At 46.8% G+C, this 21,330-nt stretch overlaps 1 protein-coding gene across 9 annotated transcripts in view; it reads left to right on the top strand.

Annotated features, from left to right (window-relative positions):
- The first annotated feature begins 90 nt into the window (after positions 1–90).
- The window catches only part of TNK2 (tyrosine kinase non receptor 2), a 44,773-nt gene continuing 23,533 nt past the window's right edge, over positions 91–21,330 (top strand). For 5 of the 9 annotated variants that reach the window (XM_053220998.1, XM_053221011.1, XM_053221008.1 and 2 more), the window contains exon 1: positions 18,904–19,105. In XM_053220998.1, the coding sequence (XP_053076973.1) occupies positions 19,052–19,105 (54 nt within the window). In that variant the 5' untranslated portion in view covers positions 18,904–19,051. Of the gene's footprint in view, positions 455–18,264; positions 18,403–18,903; positions 19,106–21,330 lie in introns of those variants that run through there. The other 4 variants (XM_053221013.1, XM_053221012.1, XM_053221002.1 and 1 more) reach the window with 4 other exon arrangements.

Below are 21,330 nucleotides of genomic sequence, written 5' to 3'. Positions count from 1 at the left end.
GGGAGGCAGTGGTCCTGGGAGCGGCCCCGACACGCCGCGAGAGACTCGAGCTGGTGGGGAGGGCCAGGCCTGTGGGGCCCCAGGGGCCTGAGGGGGAGGGGCGCCTGGGGGTGCAAGAAGCAAATTGGTTGCCCGGGGTGCAGGAAGGACAGGTGGTGCGGGCTGTCCAGGAGACATACCTGGACGGGAAGGGGTCCCAGGAGGGAGAGGGGCCCTCCGAGGGGCACAGGATCCGGAGGCGCCGGCGGAGGAGGAGGTGGTAACCTACAGGCCGGCTGCCCAGCGCCCGGATCGCTCAAGGGCCGTGGTGAGCGCAAGATGTAGGGGTTTGGGGATTGGAGCTTTGGAAGCCACTGCCCCAGAGCGGGCAGTGTGTCCTGCTGGATCCTCTTCTGCCACCTCAGCCTGGACATCATCGAAACTGTGTCTGCAGGGAGGCAGCCGAAGGCAGCAGGTAAGGAAACCCAATTCCCTTCCCAGCGGGAGTTGGTGTGTTTTGAAGCAGGGGGCTGCAGTTATTTCAGGAGAGGGTGGTCTCCAAACTGCTCTTGTTCACTTTGCTGTGTTTAAATCTGGGGAGGAAGGAAGCAGTGCAATTTCAACAGCGAGGCAGGACCCCTCCCCCCAGTACTAAAAATGCCAACTAGAGTGATGGGGCATTTCCTTAGAGTCTAGACTGGAGGTGAGACTGCGAGGCTACCAGGCCTGGGCAGAAGGCAGAGAGGGGTAGCCCTAGGCCAAGGTTGCGGAGGAGGTAGTCACCCCTCCGTCAGTCTGCCCCTGGAGATAGGAGTGCCTCCGTGCCAGGGCTGGGATGGTGCAATCAGCACAGGTTTTCTCAGGTCCTCAAAACAGATTCCAAAAAAGGGAAGGGGCAGCATTGCATTAACTGGACTTTATCTAGTAGCCCTGTTAGCCATGTGATGTGAGTGTGGCTGCCAGTGACTTGAGCACGAGCCTGACCTGCTCCCGCCACACCTTCTTGTCACAGCTGATTAATAATCGAGGGCTCAGAGCCAAGGATGAATAGGGGTAGCAGGGCAGAGAACTACTGGTGAGGCCTTCTGTCTGGGTGTGGGCTCTAGGCCTCTAATTTGAAAGGGACACTTTGAGGAGAGGGTGTTTGTACTACTGGACTCTGGGCATTCTCTGTGGCCCAGAGCTCAGCCCCACCCCATGGAGGTGGACAGCTGTGGCATCATAGGTTCTGTACCAGCCAAGGCCAGCTCCTGTCGCAGCCTAGAGGTGGGGTTTACAGGGTGGAGACTAGATTTGGCTTCCTGTTGACTCCCCGGTGGCCCAAGTGCCAGGCCTACTCATTCCTGGCCCGTAGGGGGTTGGTTGGCCGGTTTATGGGCCTCATCCTCCTAGGGTTGTTCACCTCTTACTTGGCACTTATAAGTTCCTGCTCCTATGGCCCTCAGGTTGGGGTGGGTGCAGAGTTGCTGCTTGCCTTAGCTGGGTCCTATGTCTGAGTCAGGTGGCCCCAGCCGCTTGTCTAAACCAGAGTGGGTGGAGATAGTCCTCTCTAGTCTGGACAGGGGGAGTGGTGGTGGTGGTGGCTGGGGCAGCAGAGCCATAGGCAGGCAGCTCCTGGGACTATGCTGGAGGAGCCGGTTAGTCTGCTCCTCATGCAAACCCCAAACCGACTGTCAGCTTCGTCCCACGCCTGCCTGTCACACTGCTACCCCAAACACTCATGCACCGGAAGTTCAGCTGCTGTGTCCACGGTGCCTGGCTCTTCTGGGGTGTCCAAACTGGTTCTGGCTCTCTGGAGCCAATGGAGAGATTTGTCTGTTCTAAACACATAGACATAAGCATATACCTTTATCCTGTTTCAGGTCAACTTTTTTGAATTTGTGGTAGATGAAGAGAAGCACTTTGACAGTTCTGGGTTTAGACCATCTACTACCTGTGTAACCTCCTGGGGCAAGATAACGTCTCTGGGCTTCAGTTTCTGTGCAGTGGGCCATGGTTTTCCTTACACTGTCCCGAGAGCAGAGGGCTCAGTCCCCTTTTTGGCAGTTTGGTGCCCACTTTCCCGGGACCCCTGCTGGCAGATGTTGGGGAGGAGGTGTCTGTGCTCCCAGACCTTTTCCTCTGGTCCCTAAATTCACGATTATCCCCTGTCCTGTGCTTTATTCTGGAGAAGGAAGTGGTTATTCTTTTTGTTTTTAATAGTGGCTTTCTTGAGGTGTAATGATATACAATGAATGGAACATATTTAAAACAGTAGGTTTTAACGTATGAATATATCTGTAAAACCACCACCACAATAAAGATAATGAACATACCTATTATTCCCAACCAACCCCCATAGTTCTTTGTGCCCCTTCCTAATTCCTTCTTCCCGCCCCTCCTTTGCCATGCCGTTTCCCCAGGCAACAGACTGGTCTGCTTTCTGTCACCATACATTAATTCACATTACCTGGAATTTTATGGAAATGAAATCAGACAGCATGTGTCCTTTTTTGCCTGGCTTTTTTTTTTTTTTTTCAGCATAATTATTTTGAGATTCATGCATGTTGTGTAAGCTTCAGTAGCTCATTTTTTATTGCTGAGTAGCATTCCATTACACATATATGCCACAGTTTATCCATTCACCTGATGATGGGTTGTTTTTAGTTTTTGGTTATTACAAATAAAACTACTGTGAACATTTGTGTAAGTTTTTCTATGGACATACTATTTTATTTCTCTTGGATAAATCCTTAGGACTGGAATTGTGAATCATATGGTTGGTATACATTTAACTTTTAAGAAAATTGCCAGATTTTTTCCAAAGTGGTTGTCTTATATTACATACCTACTAGTTGTAGGGCGCCTGGGTGGCTCAGTCAGTTAAGCTTCTGACTTCAGCTCAGGTCATGATCTCGCAGTTAGTGAGTTGGAGCCCCACATTGGGCTCTGTGCTGACAGCTCAGACCTTGGAGCCTGCTTCAGATTACGTGTCTCCCTCTCTCTCTGCCCCAACCCTGCTCACACTCTGTCTCTCTCTCTCTCTCTCTCTCTCTCTCTCTCTCTCAAAAATAAACATTAAAAAAACTTTTTTACATACCTACTAGTTGTATATGAAAGTTCAAATTCTTCCACCTCTTTGTCAGCACTTGGTATGGTCAGTCTCTTTAATTTAATTTAGCTTTTATTTTTTTTTAATGTTTATTCATTTTTGAGAGAGAGAGACAGACACAGAGAGTGAGCCGGGGAGGAGCAGAGAGAGGCGGACAGAGGATTCAAAGTGGGCTCTGCCCTGAAAGTAGCAAGCCTGATGCTGGGCTCGAACTCATGAACCTTGAGACTGTGACCTGAGCTGAAGTCAGATGCTTAACCGACTGAGCCACCCATGTGCCCCAGTTTCTTTAATTTTAGACCTTCGAATAGGTCTGCAATGGTTATCTCCTTGATTTTAATTTACATTTCCCTAATGACTAATGTTACTAAGCATCTTTTCATGTACTTATTTGCCATTTGTATATCTGGTGATATGTCTGTTCAAATTGTTTACCCATTTTTTAATTGTGAGGTTTTTTTTTTTGTATTGAGTTTTATGAGTTCTTTATATATTCTGCATACAGATCCTTTATTGAATATGTTGGGATTGGATATGTTTGATTTGCAAATATTTCCTTCCATCTTTGGCTTACATTTTAATTTTCCTTACAGTGCCTTTTTTGATGAGCAGAAATTTAAAATTTTAATGAACTCCAGTTTAACAACTTTTTTTTTTGTGGTTTATGCTTTTGGTGTCACGTCTAAGAAATCTTTGCCTAACCCAAAGCACAATGGTTTTCTCCTATTTTTCTTCTAGACATTTTATTTATTAATTCTTAAAACAATTTTATTTTTAAGTAATCTCTGTGTGCAATGTGGGGTGCGAACTCACAACCCTGAGATCAAGAGTCTCATGCTCTACCGCCTTCCCCCTTCTAGAAATGATTTCTAGGTTTTACATTTAGGTTTTACATTTAGGTTTAATGATCCATTTTGGGTTAATTCTTGTGTATGGTGCAAGGAATGAATTGAAGTTCAGCTTTTTTGCTTGTGGAGATCCAACTATTCCAGCACCATTTGTTGAAAAAAACATGTCCTTCCATGGAATTGCCTTTGCACCTTTGTAAAAAAATCAATTGTCTGTATATGTGTAGATACAATCTGGGCTCTCTTGCTTCATTGGTCATTTTGTCTATCTTTATCCTAATACCACACTGTCTTGATTATTGTAGATTTATAGGAAGTCTTGAAATCAGGGTAAAACCTTGAACGTTGTTCTTTTCAAAATTGCTTTAGTTTTTCCAGTTTCTTTGCACTTCCACATGCATTTTAGAATCAATTTGGGGATAATTTCTATAAGGAAGCCTCCTGGGATTTTGATTGGGATTGCATTGAATCTGTAGATCATTTTGGGGGAAATGTCCATTATCTTAGCAATATTAAACCTTCTGACCCATAAACAATATATATGTCTGTATATGGACTTTTAAGAATTTCACCAGTGTTTTCTAGTTTAAGTATACAGATTTTTCATGTGTTTTGTCAGATATATACTTAAGTATTATGTATTTTTTTGATGCTATGTAAATGGTATTTGGCTTTCTTACTTTTTTATCTTAATTTTGGTAAAATATATATAACATAAAATTTACCATCTTAACCATCTTTCAGGGTATGGTTCAGTAGTGTTAGGTACATTTACATTGCAACTATCACCACCATTCATCTCCAGAACTTTTATTCTTGCAAAATTAAAACTCTGTACCTATTAAACAATAGCTCTCCATACCCTCTCCACCCTAGTCCTTGGAACCACATTCTACTTTATATGAATTTGGCTATTCTAAATACCTCATAGGAGTAGAATCATGCAGTATTTGTCCCTTGGTGAATGGCTTTTTTCACTTACCATTTTATATATATATAAAAACCCAATTGATTTTTGTATATTAATCTTGAATCGTACCACCTTGATAAATGTATTCTAGTAGCTTTTTGTAGCTTCCGTTGGATTTTATACATAGACTGTCATGTCATTTGTTAATAAAGACAGTTTTACTTCTTTCTTTCTGATCTTTATGCCTGATAATTACTTGTTTTTCTTGTCTAATTGCACTGGCTATATCTTCTGGTATAAAGTTGAGTAGAAGAGGGGTTACTTGTTCCTTCAGTCTTTTCACCATTATGCATGATATTAGCTGTGGGTTTTTCATATATGATCTTTACTAAGTTGAAGAAACTCCCTCTGTTCCTATTTTACTGAGATTTTTAAATTTGTTATTAAAAAAATTTTTTTTAACGTTTATTTGAGAGAGAGAGTTGAGAGCACGAGCAGGGGAGGGGCAGAGAGAGGGAGACACAAAATCAGAAGAAGGCTCCAGGCTTTGAGCTGTCAGCATAGGCCTGACACGGGGCTGGAACTCATGGACCGTGAGATCATGACCTGAGCCGGAGTCGGATGCTTAACCCACTGAGCCACCCAGAAGGTCTTGAGATTTTTAATAGGAATGGATGTCGGACTTTGTCAAATGTTTTTTCCGGGGTCGCCTGGGTGGCTCAGTCGGTTAAGCGGCCGACTTCGGCTCAGGTCATGATCTCGCGGTCTGTGAGTTCCAGCCCCGCGTCGGGCTCTGTGCTGACAGCTCAGAGCCTGGAGCCTGTGTCAGATTCTGTGTCTCCCTGTCTCTGACCCTCCCCGGTTCATGCTCTGTCTCTCTCTGTCTCACAAATAAATAAACGTTAAAAATAAATTAATTAATTAATTAATTAATTAACAAAAAATGTTTTTTCTGTGACTATGGGATTTTTTTGTTTTAGTTTGTTAATATGTTGAATTACATTGATTTTCAAATTTTTGTTTTTTAAATGCTTATATTTGAGAGAGAGAAAGAGAGAATGAGCAGGGGAGGGGCAGAGAGGGGGCAGGGTAGAGGATTTGAAGCAGGCTCTGCACTGGCAGCAGTGAGCTTGATGTTGGGTTCGAATTCACGCACCCTGAGATCATGACCTGAGCTGAAGTCAGTCACTTAACCAACTGAGCCACCAGGCACCCCTGATTTTCAAATGTTAAACCAACCTTGCATTCCTTAGACAAACTCCACTTGGTCGTGGTGTGTTATTTTTTATATGTATTGTTGAATTCTGTTTGCTAGAGAATTTGTTAAGAATTTTGCATCTGTGTTTATGAGGATAGTTTTCTTTCCTTGTACTGGCTATGGGATTCATAATATACATCTTTATTTTAAATAATTTTTTAAATGTTTATTTTTGACAGAGTGAGCAGGGGAGGGGCAGAGAAAGGGGGGTACAGATGATCCAAAGCAGCCTCTGTGCTGACAGCAGACAGCCCGATGTGGGGCTTGAAGTCACAAACCGTGAGATCATGACGTAACCTGAAGTCAGAAGCCTAACTGACCGAGCCACCCGGGTGCCCCAGGATTCATAATACACATCTTTAATCACAGTCTGCCTTCAAGTGATAATAGTATAAAAAGTTATATTTTTATTTCTCTTCTCCTTTTATGCTATTATTCAGAAATTATTCTTACACACGTTGTAAACCACACTATTTGGTATTATTTGTGTTTAAACAATTTATTTTTTAAAATAATGTACATAATAAAAATGTCTTAGATGTCTACCCCTGTAGTTGCTATTTCCAGTGCTTCATTCTTTGCATAGATCCATATTTCTATATGGTATTATTTTCCTTTTGTCTGAAGGACTTCTTTTGACATTTATGGTGGTGCAGGTTGGTGAGGAAATCTTTCAGCTTTTGTATGCTTAAGTTTATTTAGCTTTTATTTTAAAAAGATATTTTCATTGGACTAGAATTCCATTTCATTAGTTTATTTTTCAGTACTTTAATGATGTTGTGCCACTGTCTTCTCATTTTCATTTCTGCAGGAAATCTGTTGTCATTTTTTATTTTTTTTTTTTAAGTAAGCTCTGTGTGCCCTTCATGGGGCTCAAACTCACCACCGAGATCAAAAGTTGCATGCTTTCCCAGCTGAGCCAGCCAGGCGCCCCCTCTGCTGTCATCTTTATCTTTGCTCCCTGTCTGTAACATGTCTTCCTCACCCTCCCAGCTACATTTTAAGATTTTCTCTTTATCACTGATTTTGAGCAATTTGATTATGAGGTATGTTGGTACAGTTTTCTTCATGTGTCTTGTGCTTGGAGTTCATTGAACTTTTTGAGTCGGTGGGCTTATAATCTTAATCAAATGTGGAAATATTTAGGCCATTATTTCTTCAAATATTTTTTTCTGTTTCCAGCTCTCTCTCCTTTCCTCAGGGAACTCCAACAATACAAATGTTAGGCCACTTGAAATTGTCCCATTGCTCACAGACGCTTTGTTCATTTATTTTTTTTCTTTTAAATTTTTTAAAATTTAATATTTATTTTGAGAGAGAGAGAATGAGCAGGGAAGGGGCAGAGAGGTAGACACAGAATCCGAAGTTAGCTCTAGGCTCTGAGCTGTCAGCACAGAGCCTGATGCAGGGCTCAAACTCACAAGCTGTGAGATCATGACTTGAGCTGAAGTTGGATGCCCAACTGACTGAGCCATCCAGGTGCCCCTTAAAAAAATATTTTTAATAGCTATATAGTTTTATAGTAATAATAGTTTTAATAATTGTTTTAATGTTTAATTATTTTAATGTCCTTGCTAATTCTACCATTTGTGTTAGTTCTGAGTTGGTTTTGATTAATTGCTTTATCTCCTTATTATAGGTCCTAGTTCCTGGCTTTTGGCATGCCTGATAATTTTTTATTGGATGCCAGACATGTTAATTTTACCTGGTTGGTTGCTGGATACTTTTGTATTCTTATAACTATTCTTGAGCTTTATTCTAGGATGCAGTGACTTGGAAACAGTTTGATTATCTTGGGTCTTGTTTTTAAGACTTGTTAGGACCAGAGCCATGTTCAATCTAAGGCTACTAATTTTCCTGCTGAGGCAAGACCCATCTGTGAATTGTACCCAGTGCCTACCTTTTCCAGTTTGGCTGGTGGGAACAGGCACTTTTCCCAGCCTTGGGAGCACCAGGCATTGTTACTTCTAATCCTTTTGGGTGGTTATTTTCCCTACCCTTGGGTAATTTCTACACATTCACATAGATGATTAGTGCTCAGCTAAATACTTGAGGGGAACCGTTTATAGACTTCTGTGGTACTCTCTCTTCTTTGCTGCTCTGTTCTGTGAACTCTGGCCCCCTAAGACTCCCCAAACTCTAAGCTCCATCTCAACTCCTGGAGTCTTTTGGGGTCTGACAGTTTCCCTTCTCTGTGCTGTAGCCTGGAAACTCAACCATAGGGCTGACCTCTTTTATTTCCTGACTCACAGGTATCACTGTCTTTAGTTCCTGATATCTGGTATTTTCAAAACCATTTTGTATATTTCATCCAATTTTTTGTTATTGCAGTCAGGAGAACAAATCTGATCCTTATTATTCCATCTTGGCCAAAGATGAGAATTTGAATTTAATTCCCCCATTGCTACCCTTCTACACTTCCCATCCTTCAGTCTCTTCACTCTACTGTCTGTGTTTATTGTTACGGTGTAGTAAATTGTGATGACTTTTCCTTTCCTGCACAACTTTTTGTTCTTCCTGGAGTTGCTTTTGTTTGTTTGCTTAGTTTTCTGTGCACCTTTCAATTAGACAAATTCCAGTAGCTGTCTAAGTTTCTCAAGATGTCAGTTCCATCAGATATTCTATCAAATTTATCTTTCTGAAGAAGTCTCTTTCAGAGCCTTGTGCCCTGAAGCAACATGGTCTGGTTGGTGTCTATCACAGGTGCTTAGCCATCCTCTTGGAACCTCCTTTCAGCATCTGGGCATCTCCTTCACTGCTCTTCTGTGTTGGATCTCCTGCATCCCATGTCTTCTCCTTTGTTGGTTTACACTCTAGTTTTGGTAGAGTCTGTCCTTTAGTAGCTTCCTGAGGGAGGAGGGTGTATGGGTGGGAGATTATTTGGAGACCTTGCCAGCCTGCTATTCACTCAGCTGAATATAAAGATCTAGGTTGGAAATTGCTTTCCTTCACATCTTGAGGATATTGCTTTTAGGTTCTAGAATTAACACTGAAGTCTAAGGTCACTCCAAATCCTGTATGGGACCCTCTCCCTTGCCCCAAAGTGTGTAGGATCTTCTCTTTATCTCCAGTATTGTGTTTTGTAATGATTTCCTAATTAAGTAGCTTAGTATGGGTCTGTTTTCAACTTGTGCTGTATGCTCAGTGAACCCTTTTAGTTTGGAAACTTGTACTTCAGGTCTGGGAAGTTTTCTTGTATTATTTTGGTCATCTCTCTCTCTCTCTGTCTCTCTGTCTCTCTGAGCTCCTTTTGTTTAGATATTGGACCTTCTTATACTGATCATCTGGTTTTCTTTTTTTTTTTTTTTTTCCCTCTCCTGTTTGTCATCTTTGTGTCTTTTGTTCTCTGTTGCAGAAGATCTGAACTTTATCCTCCATCCCTTCTATTGTAGTTTTAGCAATTATGATAGCAGTAAATGTCTGTTGATACTATTTTCTCCCATGTGTGACATGGATGAGGTAGACACAAAACTACTAAATTCAACTTTAGTAATAGAAACCTTGGGAGAATGGGTTAGGATTTTTGATTAGGGAATTATCCACATTTCACTAAAAAAACACAAAGGGGCGCCTGGGTGGCTCGGTCGGTTAAGCGTCCGACTTCGGCTCAGGTCACGATCTCACGGTCCGTGAATTCGAGCCCCGCGGTCGGGCTCTGTGCTGACAGCTCAGAGCCTGGAGCCTGTTTCAGATTCTGTGTCTCCCTCTCTCTCTGCCCCTCCCCTGTTCATGCTCTGTCTCTCTCTGTCTCAAAAATAAATAAACGTTTAAAAAAAAAATTAAAAAAAAAAACAAACCAAAAACAAAAACAAAACCTCCTTCCCAAAAGGGCTTATTAACCTGATAAAGTTTCAAGGTTAAGGGTAACAAAAAATTAGATTAAGATAAGTGTGAGAATTTGATAAGGAAAACTTTCTCAGACTGAATTTATTGAGAATTCAGTAGAATGATTTTTTTCATCCATATTAATGGGACTCAGAATTGAGAATCACTATCAGTATAATAAGTAGTCCCATAAACTGATGCTCATGGCTATGATGAGAAGGGCCTTTGAGAGAGTGGTCAGTGTCAGTAATGGGAGAGAACATCTGAGAACAGGACTGTTCTGGCCAGGTCAAACGAATTGGCACAATTACAAGCTTTCTACAGAGCAATGGTATTCAACCCCAGTCTGGATTCATCTGAAGAGGCTTCAAACTACAATGTCTAAGGGGCGCCTGGGTGGCTCATTTGGTTAAGCGTCCACCTCTTGGTTTCAGCTCAGGTCATGATCTCACTGTTCATGAGTTCAAGCCCCACATCAGGCTCCACGTTGACAGCACAGAGCCTGCCTGGGATTCCCTCTCTTCCTCTCTCTCTGCCCCTCCTCTGTTCTCTCTGTCTCTCAAAATAAATAAACTTAAAAAAAAAAAAAAAAAAAAAAAAAAGATACGCCTCAGGGGTGCCTGGGTGGCGCAGTCAGTCATTTAAGTATCTGACTCTTGATTTCAGCTCAGGTCATGATCTGACTGTTGTGAAATTGAGCCCTGGATTAGGCTCCACATGCTGAGTGTGGAGCCTGCTTAAGATTCTCTCCCTCCCTCTCCTTCTGCCCCTCCCCTGCTTGCGTGTGCACTTGTGCGCTGTCTCTCTCTCTCTCTCTCTCTCTCTCTCTCAAAAAAAAAAAAAAATGACACCTCAGTCTCACCTAGGTCAAGTTGATTAGAATCTCAGTGGGTGGGGTCTACACATTGACACTTTCCTAGCTCCAAGGTGATTTTAATGCATAGCCAGGGCAAAGAGCACCTCCAGAGTTTATTGAAGACCCTTGCTTCTCAGAGTGTGGTCTACTGGACCAAAACATGTGTCACTTGGCAGCTTGTTAGAAATGGAGAATCTTAGGCCCTACCTCATATCCATGGAATCTGTATCTGCAGTTTAACAATATCCCCAGGTGATCTGTATGTGCATTAAAATTTGAGAATCACTACCTCATTTATCCATTCAACAGGTATTTATGAGCGAGCACCTGCCATGGGCCAGACTCTGCTGGGTGGGTTGGGGATGGGTCTGATGAATTTTGTATGTCACCTATTGTGTTTGTAATTTTTTGTTTCCCGATAATATCCTGTTCTTATTTTGAAGATACACTATCTTGTCTCTGAGGGTATATTAATGAGCATTTTTTGGTCTGAAATTTTCTTCTGCATAGTCTGTTTCCCCTTGGTTGCTTTTTTCTGTGTGTTTTGCTCTCTCTCTTCCATGTTAGAGGCTTGTCTTGGGTGTCTGGTAATTTTGTGTTGTCTGCTCTCAACGGAGGATGGGGAACTACAGCACTGAATGGTCTTGTTGATGGAGTTTCTTTGTGTGGTGACCTAGATGGGCCATTTGTTGGGAACTCCTAGTGTTGGTATCTTTATATCTTTCTTGGCCAGGTCAGAGTTGCCAGAAAAGACACTTGTGTCTCCTGCCAAGATGTGGAAGCCTGGCTCCATGTTCCAGGAGCAAGTCGAGAAGGGGATTGGGATCTCAACATCCATGCATGCTTTCCTTGTTTGGGATGTAGCACCTGCCTGCTGCTCCCTCCCACCCCCCTGCCATCTTCCATGAAGCCCACTGTGCCAGTCTCAAGATGTTCCATTTATCCACTGTAGGGAAATCCCTGTTTTTTGCAGGGTGGTAAAGGGACAGTCACTCAGTGGCTCTGTATTGGGGAAGGAGTATGGCGGTGCTGGTGGTGGGGTCTTACTGCTTCTTAAATAGCTTTTAAATAATCCTCTATTTTTTAGCACTTCCCTCTCTCACCTCTTCTTGTAGGGGTTTCTGGGGCTTCAAATTCCCAGGCCATTTGAGGATTCTGTGGGATCAGTCAGGTGCTTCTCACCTTGGGAGTTGTGACTTTTTTTTTTAGGTTCTGCTCCCAGTTGTCACTGGCCCATCATCTGCTTTCCAGCTTGTTGTGGTTGTTTCCTCTGCCATTCAAAAAATTTCTCTTGAGGGGCACCTGGGTGGCTCAGTTGGTTAAACATCCAACTTCGGCTCGGGTCATGCTCTTGTGGTTTGTGGGTTTGAGCCCCATGTCAGGCTCTGTGCTGATAATTCAGAGACTGCTTCAGATCCTCTCTCCTCTGCTCAGATCCTCTCTGCCCCTCCCCTGCTCATTTTTGTGCTGTCTCTCTCAAAAATAAATAAATATTTTTAAAAAAATTCTCTTTAGAAAAATAAATTCTCTTTAAAAATGTAGTTTTGGAGGGGTTTTGAGAAGGAATGGAATTATGTGCATGTGTGCAATTTACTGGTTTTTTTCCTGGAACTTCTGTCCCCTCTTTAAACTTCCTCATAGAATCCATGAATTCATTCAATGTCCAGTATATATTTAATGAATAGGACTATAACTCTGCCCTCCGTGGGCTCGCATCATTGAGCCACGAAATTTAGTGTGCATTTGTATATGGACTGAATCCTGGCTTCAGCTCTTACTCTCTGCATGACCTTGGTCACTTCTTCAAAACGTCAATTTCTTCATCTGTAAAACGGGGATAATGTAGAGTAATAAGGGGAAGTTTTTAATCAGTTAGTGAAGATAAAGCTTTTAAAGGACTGCATGTAGGGATCCCTGACTGGCTCAGTTGGTAGAGTGTGCAACTCTTTGATCTTGGTGTTGTGAGCTCAAGTCCCACATTGGGCTTAGAACTCACTAAAAAAAATAAAAGTAAATAGATAAAAAAACATTGCTTTCTATTAAAAAAAATAAAAGAACCTGCACATAGTGTCTTCTTGAGGACCCAAAACATAACTTCCCTTTCCTATTTCCCCAAAACCCTAACACAGGGTGAGCACATAGAAGGTGCATGGTGAGTGACTGAGGCGGGGTTTGGAGTGAGTTTTGGCTTGGTCTCTTCCTTCAGCAGCTGTATCTCCTGGGAGCCCTGGAGCCAAGGGCCTTAGCTGGGTGTAAGAACAGTGGGCTCTTCCTGTCTCTGCCTGTCTCCTGTATGCTGTGTCTTCTAATAAGGCAAGGCCTCCTCTTCCTGGGTCCTTACGTTTACTAATCCCTGACCTTGGTATGGCTGTTCCTCTGTGTCTACAGTCACCTCCGCTCTGAACTATTGATCTCCCCTAGTTCCTAGGGATCTGTTTCCAAAGATAGCTCCGTAAGTGCCTTGTTTCACAAGTCCCTTCCCCTTTTAGGATCTCAGTTTCTTTATTGCTAAAATGGATAGGCAGGATATAGTGGGAAGGTCGTCCAACATTTCTTTTACTCCTAGGTTCAGTCCCTTTGTCTCCTGGGCCCTGCAGCCTGTCCTTCACTGGGTGTTGCTAGCTCCTGGGGTTCTGGTATGGACATGGTCCAGAGGGGATGAGCAGTCCCTCTTGCAGAATAAATGCTCTACCATTCACAGCTCTGGCTTCTTTCCCCACCCCACCTCCGGGGCTCAACAATAGGCCCCTTCAGCTCTAGGCTCTTGCTGAAGGGGGGGTGGGGTGAGGCCTGAGCCAGCAGGCAGAGGACCAGCCAGGCAGCCTCTGCACAGCCCCAGCCCTAGAAGAGCTCTGGGAGTGGCTGGCTGCTGGGAGCTGTGCTGCATCCTTCCTCCCTTCCCGGGAGTCACTGCATCGCTTGGTGTTGTGATGATGCCTGGGCCAGAGGATTGGCAAGAGGCAGCTCTCTGCAGTGCCCTGCATCCGAGCCCTGGCACCAGGGCGTGCATGGTGTGCATGTGCACAAGACCCAGACAGCTGCCGGAATGTATCCTCTGTCACACATGAGTAGGGTTTTGTTGGTGGGAGGAGTGCTCCAGGAATGTGTTAGGGCTCTCAGTGTCCTGTCTCTGAGTGTCAGGGTTGGCATGCCAATCTTGAGCCGCTGGAGCATGAAACAGCAACTAAATACTTTCAAGATCAAGTTGGTACATGTGGGGAGGTGTTGAGTTCAATGTGGGTCTGGATAGTGGATAGGTTCTGTGTAAAGGTAGATTCTTTCCTTTCTTCTCTGAAAGTCACACCTCCTTTTCTGTTGGAGTCGAAGATGAGGCGTAGTGGGTCCCTGTATCTGATCTGATTCCCTGCTTCTGTGCCCTGCCTTCCCACCCTGTTACTCCCTTGACCCCCATGGTGAGGCTGGGATGCCTGACAAACTGAGCTTCCTTCCCATCTACATTGTTGTATCGCCTACCCCAGCTGTCCCTGCAGTCTAGTGAGAATGCAGCCTTCTGCAGAAGGCCGATTCCTGGCCCTCCCTCTGCATAAGCAACTGACTGGCCTTGTCATCCCTGGTGCTGAAAAGGCTTTGTGGGAGCAAAGTAGCTTACTGGGACTGGAGTGGCTGTAATGAGATTGGCAGCCCCTCTTTCTATGAAGGTGCTTGCTTTTCTGGATTAGAAATACTGGGAGGGAGCAAAGCCTGGGCGGGGGTGGGGTGGGGGAATGAGGCTTATTTCTGATACCCTCTGGAAGTAAAGCAGGCCCCCTTTCTCCAGTGTCCATCTTATGGGTTTGAAGTCTCTTTCAGGAAACTCTTCTTGACCAGATACCTTGCCAGCTTCTGCCTTCAAGTTGATAGATAAAAACAGCTGGTTACTTTACAGGGTACAAACTACAGTAGAGGTGTGTACATAGAATCTCTCAGTAGAATTATATATTGATACAGAATGCTATAAGAACAGTGAGCCTTTAAGGATCAGAGTGTGATGGATAATTTGAAAATTATACATTGATTTTGCCTATTTTCCACATGTACTACACTATAGTTGACTGTTGAACACGTGGGGGCTAGGAGTGCTGACCTCTCACACAGTCTAAAATCTGCATATAACTTTTGACTCCCCAAAAACTGAACTAGTGACAGCCCACGGTTGAGTGGAAAACTTAACCAATAACATAAACAGCACATATTTTACATTTTATATGTATTACGTACTATATTCTTAGAACAAAGTAAACTGGAGAAAAGAAAATGTTGTTATTAAGAAAATCATAAGCGAAAATACATTGTACTGTACCGTATTGAAAAAATTCACACATTAGTGGACCTGCACGATTCAAACCCATGTTGTTCAAGAGTTAACTGTATTGTGTGTTTATACCATTCCTGTTTTCAAATATTATTTTAACGGAATAACATGGGAAGCATGGCAAAAATAACCATTTAGAGGTAGGAAATGGCAATTTACAGAGGAGATGACATGGGTCTTGGGGGATGTGTTGGAATTCATCATGTAGACAAAGAGAAGGACTGTCACAAAGAGAATAGCTCAGAGACATTAAAAATTTTTTAATGAGAAATGTTTTTTTTTTTCTAAAGTTTTCTTTCTTGATTTTTGAGAGAGAGAGAGAGAAAGAAAGAAAGAGAGAGCAAGTGGGAAAGGGGCAGAGAGAGGGAGAAAGAGAGAATCCCAAGCAGGGTCCACACTGTCAGCACAGAGCCCAATATGAGGCTCTAACTCACGAACTGAGATCATGACTTGAGCTGAAATCAAGAGTCAGATACTTAATTGACTGAGCCACCCAGGCACCCTGAAACATTAAGATTCAAGAAGGGAGTGGGGCGCCTGGATGGCTCATCGGTTAAGCGTCCAGCTTCAGCTCAGGGTCATGATCTCAGGGTCTGTGGGTTCAAGCCCTGCATTGGGCTCTGTGCTGACAGCTCAGAGCCTGGAGCCTGTTTGGGATTCTGTGTCTCCCTTTCTCTCTGCCCCCTCCCCCACTGTCTCTGTGTCTCTCTCTGTCTCTCTCAAAAACATTAAAAAAAAAATTAAAGAAGGGAGTGTGTGTAGGGAAGGGCAAGTATTTAATTTGGCTGGAATATGGACATTTGAAGAAAATGATGAGGTATGGAGGTGGACAAATAGGCAAGGGGAGGATCTTGAAGGGCCTTGTATTTGGCTCAATGAGGAGTTACAGAAGGATATAAGCAGGGGAGGGACTTCAGATGACAATAATAGTAATAGGCAGCTGTGTGCCAGGTGCTGTGCTAAGTGTGCTGTTCATTATCTCATTGAATCTGCACTCTGTGAAGGAGGTGCTGCTATTTCTTCCCATTTTACAGGAGAGGAAATTGAGTCTTAGAGGTTAAGGTATTTGCCCCAAAGTTGCTCAAGTACAAAGTGACAGAGCCAAGATTTCAGATCTGGTCTGTCTGACTCTTGATCCTAATGGTATTGATTGGGAGGACTAATGAGGAGGCAGAAACAAGATTTTGTGTCCTGCCCAGTGGGGAAGGTAGGAAGTTATAGTTGCAGGGGGGCCAGGGGTGAGGTTTCTAGCCTGAGTGGCTGGCATTGGCTTGTGATATTTTCAGTTGGGATATAGGAGCATGCCTTAGCTAAGTTGAAGGGGGTGATGATGAGCTCAGTATGGTTATACAGAATTTGTGGTACTTGTGCATCCTCCTGGTGGAGCTGTCCTGTAAATGTCTGTAAATGTGGGCCTAGAGCTTCAGGTGGTCAGAAATAAAGACAGACAGCACATGGTAATTGGAGCCCTGGGGCAGGGGAGGGAGAGGAAGTGACCCCCCAGGGAGCAGAGCGTCCACTGAGAAGAGAAGGAAGGGTGAGTTCAGAAGTCTTGGGGAAATATCAATAGTTAAGGAGGATGGGAAAGAGGCTCCAGGGCTAGACTTGGGGCCTATGGGCCCAGCACCACTAGCAAATATGCCTCAGCTTTGCCTCTCCTCAGAACCACAGCTGCCAAGCTCTCCTGGGAGGGAGGGGGCCCCTGTGTCCTGGAGATGGAGAGGGTGTGGACAGCATGGTGTGTGTCTGAATCACCCCCTCTCTCCATTGGCCCCAGACCAGCCTCCTCCCCAGATCTGTGTGATGTCAGAACTGGGCTGACCTGAAGGTGTGGGGTTGCTTGGTGCAGTTCCCTCTGGGATGAGGTCCCAAGGGGAGCCAGCCTGGCCTTGGTCCAGAAGTTTGGGGCCTGTGTATGGAGGGGTGAGTTGAAGTTGACTGGGCTTTGTGGGGCTGGCATGTGGAGGCAAGATAATCCTCTGGCTGGGAGAGGAACTATAAGCCCCCCCCCCCCGCCGCCTTCCTCCCAATATGTTGTTTACCCTCTAGAGCTTAGAGAAGAGGGAGGGCAGGGGTGGAGAGGGCTGGCTTGGAGGTGAGGTTGGCATATATTCCCAAGAATACGGTAGATTGTTTTAGAAAAATCTCTTGGCCGGAAATTACATGTCATGTCTGCTCCTCAGTGTGGATTTGTCACTTCACTGATGCTGCTGGAGAGGCTGGTGGAGGGGAGTGGACAGCAGAGGCAAGCTGGTTCCTGGCCACTCCCATCTCTCTTTAGAGATATGGGGGCAAGTTGTAGACTACAGGGGTATACATGTAGGGTAGATCCCCCAAGTCCTAAAGGTAGTTTGGATCCTGTGGGAATCTTGGCAGGATGGCATTAGGAAGGGAGGGTAATGGGGGTGGGGGGGGGTGGGGAGGAGATAGGGAGAAAGCAGGAAGGAGGAATAATTTGGATCATACCATTCATCCAGTGAAGGGAAGAATGGATGGGCCTGGCATTTTCATGCTCTTTTTCTCTGACTTTGGGTCAGGACAGCTTCCTGACTTTGGCTGGGTTCTTGCAGCTTCCCACAAAACTGCTATAGCTGCTGTAAGATACCAGGGACTTCTGCCTGGATTAGATCTCCTGCCTGGCAGGGTCATCCCCTACCTCAGCATGCTTCAAGGTGAAGGAACTTGTGAGGAGATTGAGCCTTATAGGAAGTCACCCAGTATCCTCCTGGGGTCCCTTTCCTTAGCCTCAAGGTTGAGTTGGTTGATGGGAGGGCAGGTGTCTCAGCATCTCCCTCCTCCTCTGCCCCAACCCTCCCGGAAGTGGAGGGTGCCCTGAGCTCAGCCCTAAATACCTGGTACTAAGGAGTCAGTGGATGCTTCAGATGCCAGCACAATGAAAGGGTGTGCGTGGGGCGCCTTGAGGCCCTCAGGGCGGGCGGGAGGGAGAGGAGGAGCCTCTGCAGTAGGACTTCCTGATCACTAGGCAATGGCCTCGCCCCAGTGCTGGGTGGCAGAGCCCGGCGTGGGCACGTGTTGGAGCAGCTCCTACGGCGGGGAGTGTGGGCACTCGAGGCACTCTACTGAGGCCAGAGGTCAGCCCCAGCACTGTGCCCTGCCCTGAGCTCCCCTGCGCACAGCCTGTGCAGTCTTGGGGGAGGCTAGGGAGATGTCAAGGCCGGGCTGGGAAGAGGCGTGGGGCAGGGGCGGGCTGTGGTCTCCCTCCTGGTGCCGGAGGCGTGGCTTCTACGACTGGGCAGGTTCTCGGGGCGCTGAGCGAGTGGAGTGCAGTGGAGTGCGGAGTGGAGCGGCAGGGAGTCCGGCAGGTGGGCGCATGCTTGGAGCTTGGTGGAAGCCGGGCGGATTGGGGGGATAGGCTTCAGGCCCCAGTGAACGGAGGGGGCGGTCTCAGGCCGAGTCAGGATGGGGCTCCTTTCCTGTGAGCCTCTTGGGTGGACCTCCTTATGTGGGAGGTCTTGATTCCCCAGGACCTAATTGGTGGCAGTGGAGCTCAGGGATCATGGAGGTAGCCAAGGAGCTGAGGGGAGCTGTGGCCCTGCGGTCAGTGGAGGTGGGGTCGAGGCACCTGGATGTCTCCGGGGGTCAGCAGGTGGTGCTGCAGAGAGGCGAGAGGCGGCGGCTCCTTGGAATGGAGGCTGGGGAAGCGATTGGGGGAGGGGCCGGTCGCAGGCCCGGCATAGGTGACGGCGACCATCCAACCATCCGGGCTCGGCTCCGGCACTGGCCAACCAGCGGTGGATATGAGGCTGTGGGTGGGTATGCTGTGGGGTACGGACCGGCCTTCTCGGTTGAGGCGCTCAAGCAGCCCCTGCCCTCCTTCTGGAGGATGCTGGAGGCCCGGCCCCTCGGGACGCAGGGCAGTGACGCTGCCGCTGCCGGTGCCGCTGGAGGGGCGGGGGCTGCGGGAGGGCTCTGCTCTCCTCCCTGGCTCTAACGCCCGGGAGTTTGGGTGCCATGGGGGAGAGATCTGCATATCAGCGCCTGGCTGGGGGTGAGGAGGGACAGCAGGTAATGGGAGAGGCCTGGGGGATAGCCAGGTAGCTGGGTCCTAGACCCCATCATCTGCCAATGAGCTGAGGGCCCAGCCCTGCTCCGCAGCAGCCTCTCAGGAGTGAGGGGCGTCTGTGCTTCAGGGCCCCAGGACAGATCCTGGGGGCTGAGAGGCTGGGTAATGAGGTGTTTGTGTGTGTATGTGGTGGGTGAGGGGCAAGTCAGTGGTGGGAAATTACTGATGCTGCCACCTGCCTCAGTGTCTCCGGTTTCTCTGGGACCCAGTTAAACTGCCTTTTGGGCTTTCTTCAACACCCGGTGGGAGCACCAGAAGCAGTGCCAGGCTTTGGGTGTAGTCTTTTATGGGCACTGAGTCCTTGTTCCCTGGACATTCCTGCTTACTTTTGAATATGCATATCAAGCGAAATGCCCTTATTTGCTTTAGGAAATATGATCGTTATTCGTGGGGCTGCTTCCCTTCTGCTTGGAGATGAAGCACTTTCTCTCTTGGTCGGCAGAGGGCGATAGCTGACAGGACTAAGGGGGACAGAAAAGGTGGAGGTTGTTTTCCGGGTCTGAGAGAAGGGTCCAAGAAGTGGCCTGAGCTCTGACCAGGCTTTGCTTTTCCTCACAGCCTTTTGCAGCTGGATTGCTGACCAAGTTGCTGAGGCTTGTTCTTACCCAAGGTCTAAGGGAAGAGTCAGGCATGGGGTTCTGAATGATTTGGGACACATCTTTTGGGGGTGGCTAGACTCTTTAATCTGGCCATTCTGATCCAGCAGCCCCCCTTTTGCAGTAGAGGGAGTAATTTTGCTTAAATTGTCCCCTAAAGTCAGGTCCCTGGGGCTCCTTCAGGGTGGTGCCTGGTGGGAAGTAGGCAGTAGGCTTCTCTGAACCAAGGGCATTGTCTGCCAGGGTTTTGGGAAAAGTCATTTCCAGTGTGATCTCAGCCCGGCCTTATCTTGTCTATTAGCTCTGACCCCAGCCTCAGACTGGTGATTCACTGGACCAAGGGGAGGCTATACCTGGCTGGATCCACGAGCTTTGTGTGGTAGATGACACAGGGATGAGGAGGAGGGACTGAGAGCTTGAGAGCTGGCATGTCCCCCAACAGCCACGCCCCCTACCCCTCCACAGGGTTGGACCAGGAAATGGCTGACCTTTCAGGTAACCTCCCTGCTAAGAAGGCTGGGCACTAAGAGAGGCCCTGGAAAGAGAGCCTAAGATGCTAACTCCCCAAAACTCTCACCCAGCTGTCTGCCCCACCATCCAGCTGGGGTTCCCAGAGCTAGTAGCCAGCTGGATAGGGACAAGAGAACAGTGTACAAGAAACGGGCTCTCTGGACATGGCTGCTGATGGGGGGAGGGGTTGCTGAGGGAGCCTGCGAGGACTTCCTGCAGCTGTCAGGTGTGTCTGGGGGCTGTAGTGAGGGGGGTGTAGGAGCAGCTGGTACTCTTGAGGAGGGGCAGAGGGATCATTTGTCAGCTGTAGGAACATGGGGGGCCAATGGGGGCTTGGTGGAGTTTCTCCAGTTCTTTTTAGCTGAGGCTGTTGCCTGTGTTTGGGGGTGCTATACAAGAAACATCCTATAGCCTAGAATCCTATTGCTTTGGAGTGAGGACATCCCAGCAGGGTCTAGGGGCATATTTGTTTGTTTAGAGGGGCTTTGGATCTTAGCTAGCTGGTCTGGGGGAGGAGGCACCCTGGATGTTGTGGGCAGTGCAAGGCAACCCCAGGGGAGGGGGTGGAGATTCCTCACCCCCACAACCCCCCTCGCTCTTGGCTGGACTGCCCCACTCTGGCAGGCTGCCGGCCTCCTATTTCCGTCGGGCACCAGGGTAACAGGGCCACATTAGGGCCTGAGCCAGGAGACGCCCAGCCAAGACTGGGACTGAGAGATGGGGGAGGGTCTCTGAAGGGTCTGCCTGCAGGGCCCAGGAATGTCTGTCTGGGGTCCAGGCCCTCAACTCAGGCTGTGTTCTAGCCCCCACAGCCCCAGACAAGCCCATGTAGGAGCCTGTAGCCCCTCTTTGTACGTTGCTGCTTGATTCACATAGCCCCCACCCTAAAATCCCAAGAGTTGTCTGCAGCTATGGGGGCTGGGGTGGAAGCCAAAGACAGGGGGCCTTGTGTATGGGGAGGCAGGGGGGCCAGCGCGGGTGGCTGGGAGGAAGAGTCCCCTCATTCCCGCCACCCTTTTGGCAGTGATTCAGAAAGGTCCTTTTTCAGCCAGTGTCAGAGC

This window comes from Acinonyx jubatus, chromosome C2 (assembly GCF_027475565.1).
Source record: "Acinonyx jubatus isolate Ajub_Pintada_27869175 chromosome C2, VMU_Ajub_asm_v1.0, whole genome shotgun sequence".
Lineage (NCBI taxonomy): Eukaryota > Metazoa > Chordata > Mammalia > Carnivora > Felidae > Acinonyx > Acinonyx jubatus.
Note: the sequence above shows the minus strand (reverse complement) of the source record. Positions and strands in the feature narration are given on the sequence as shown.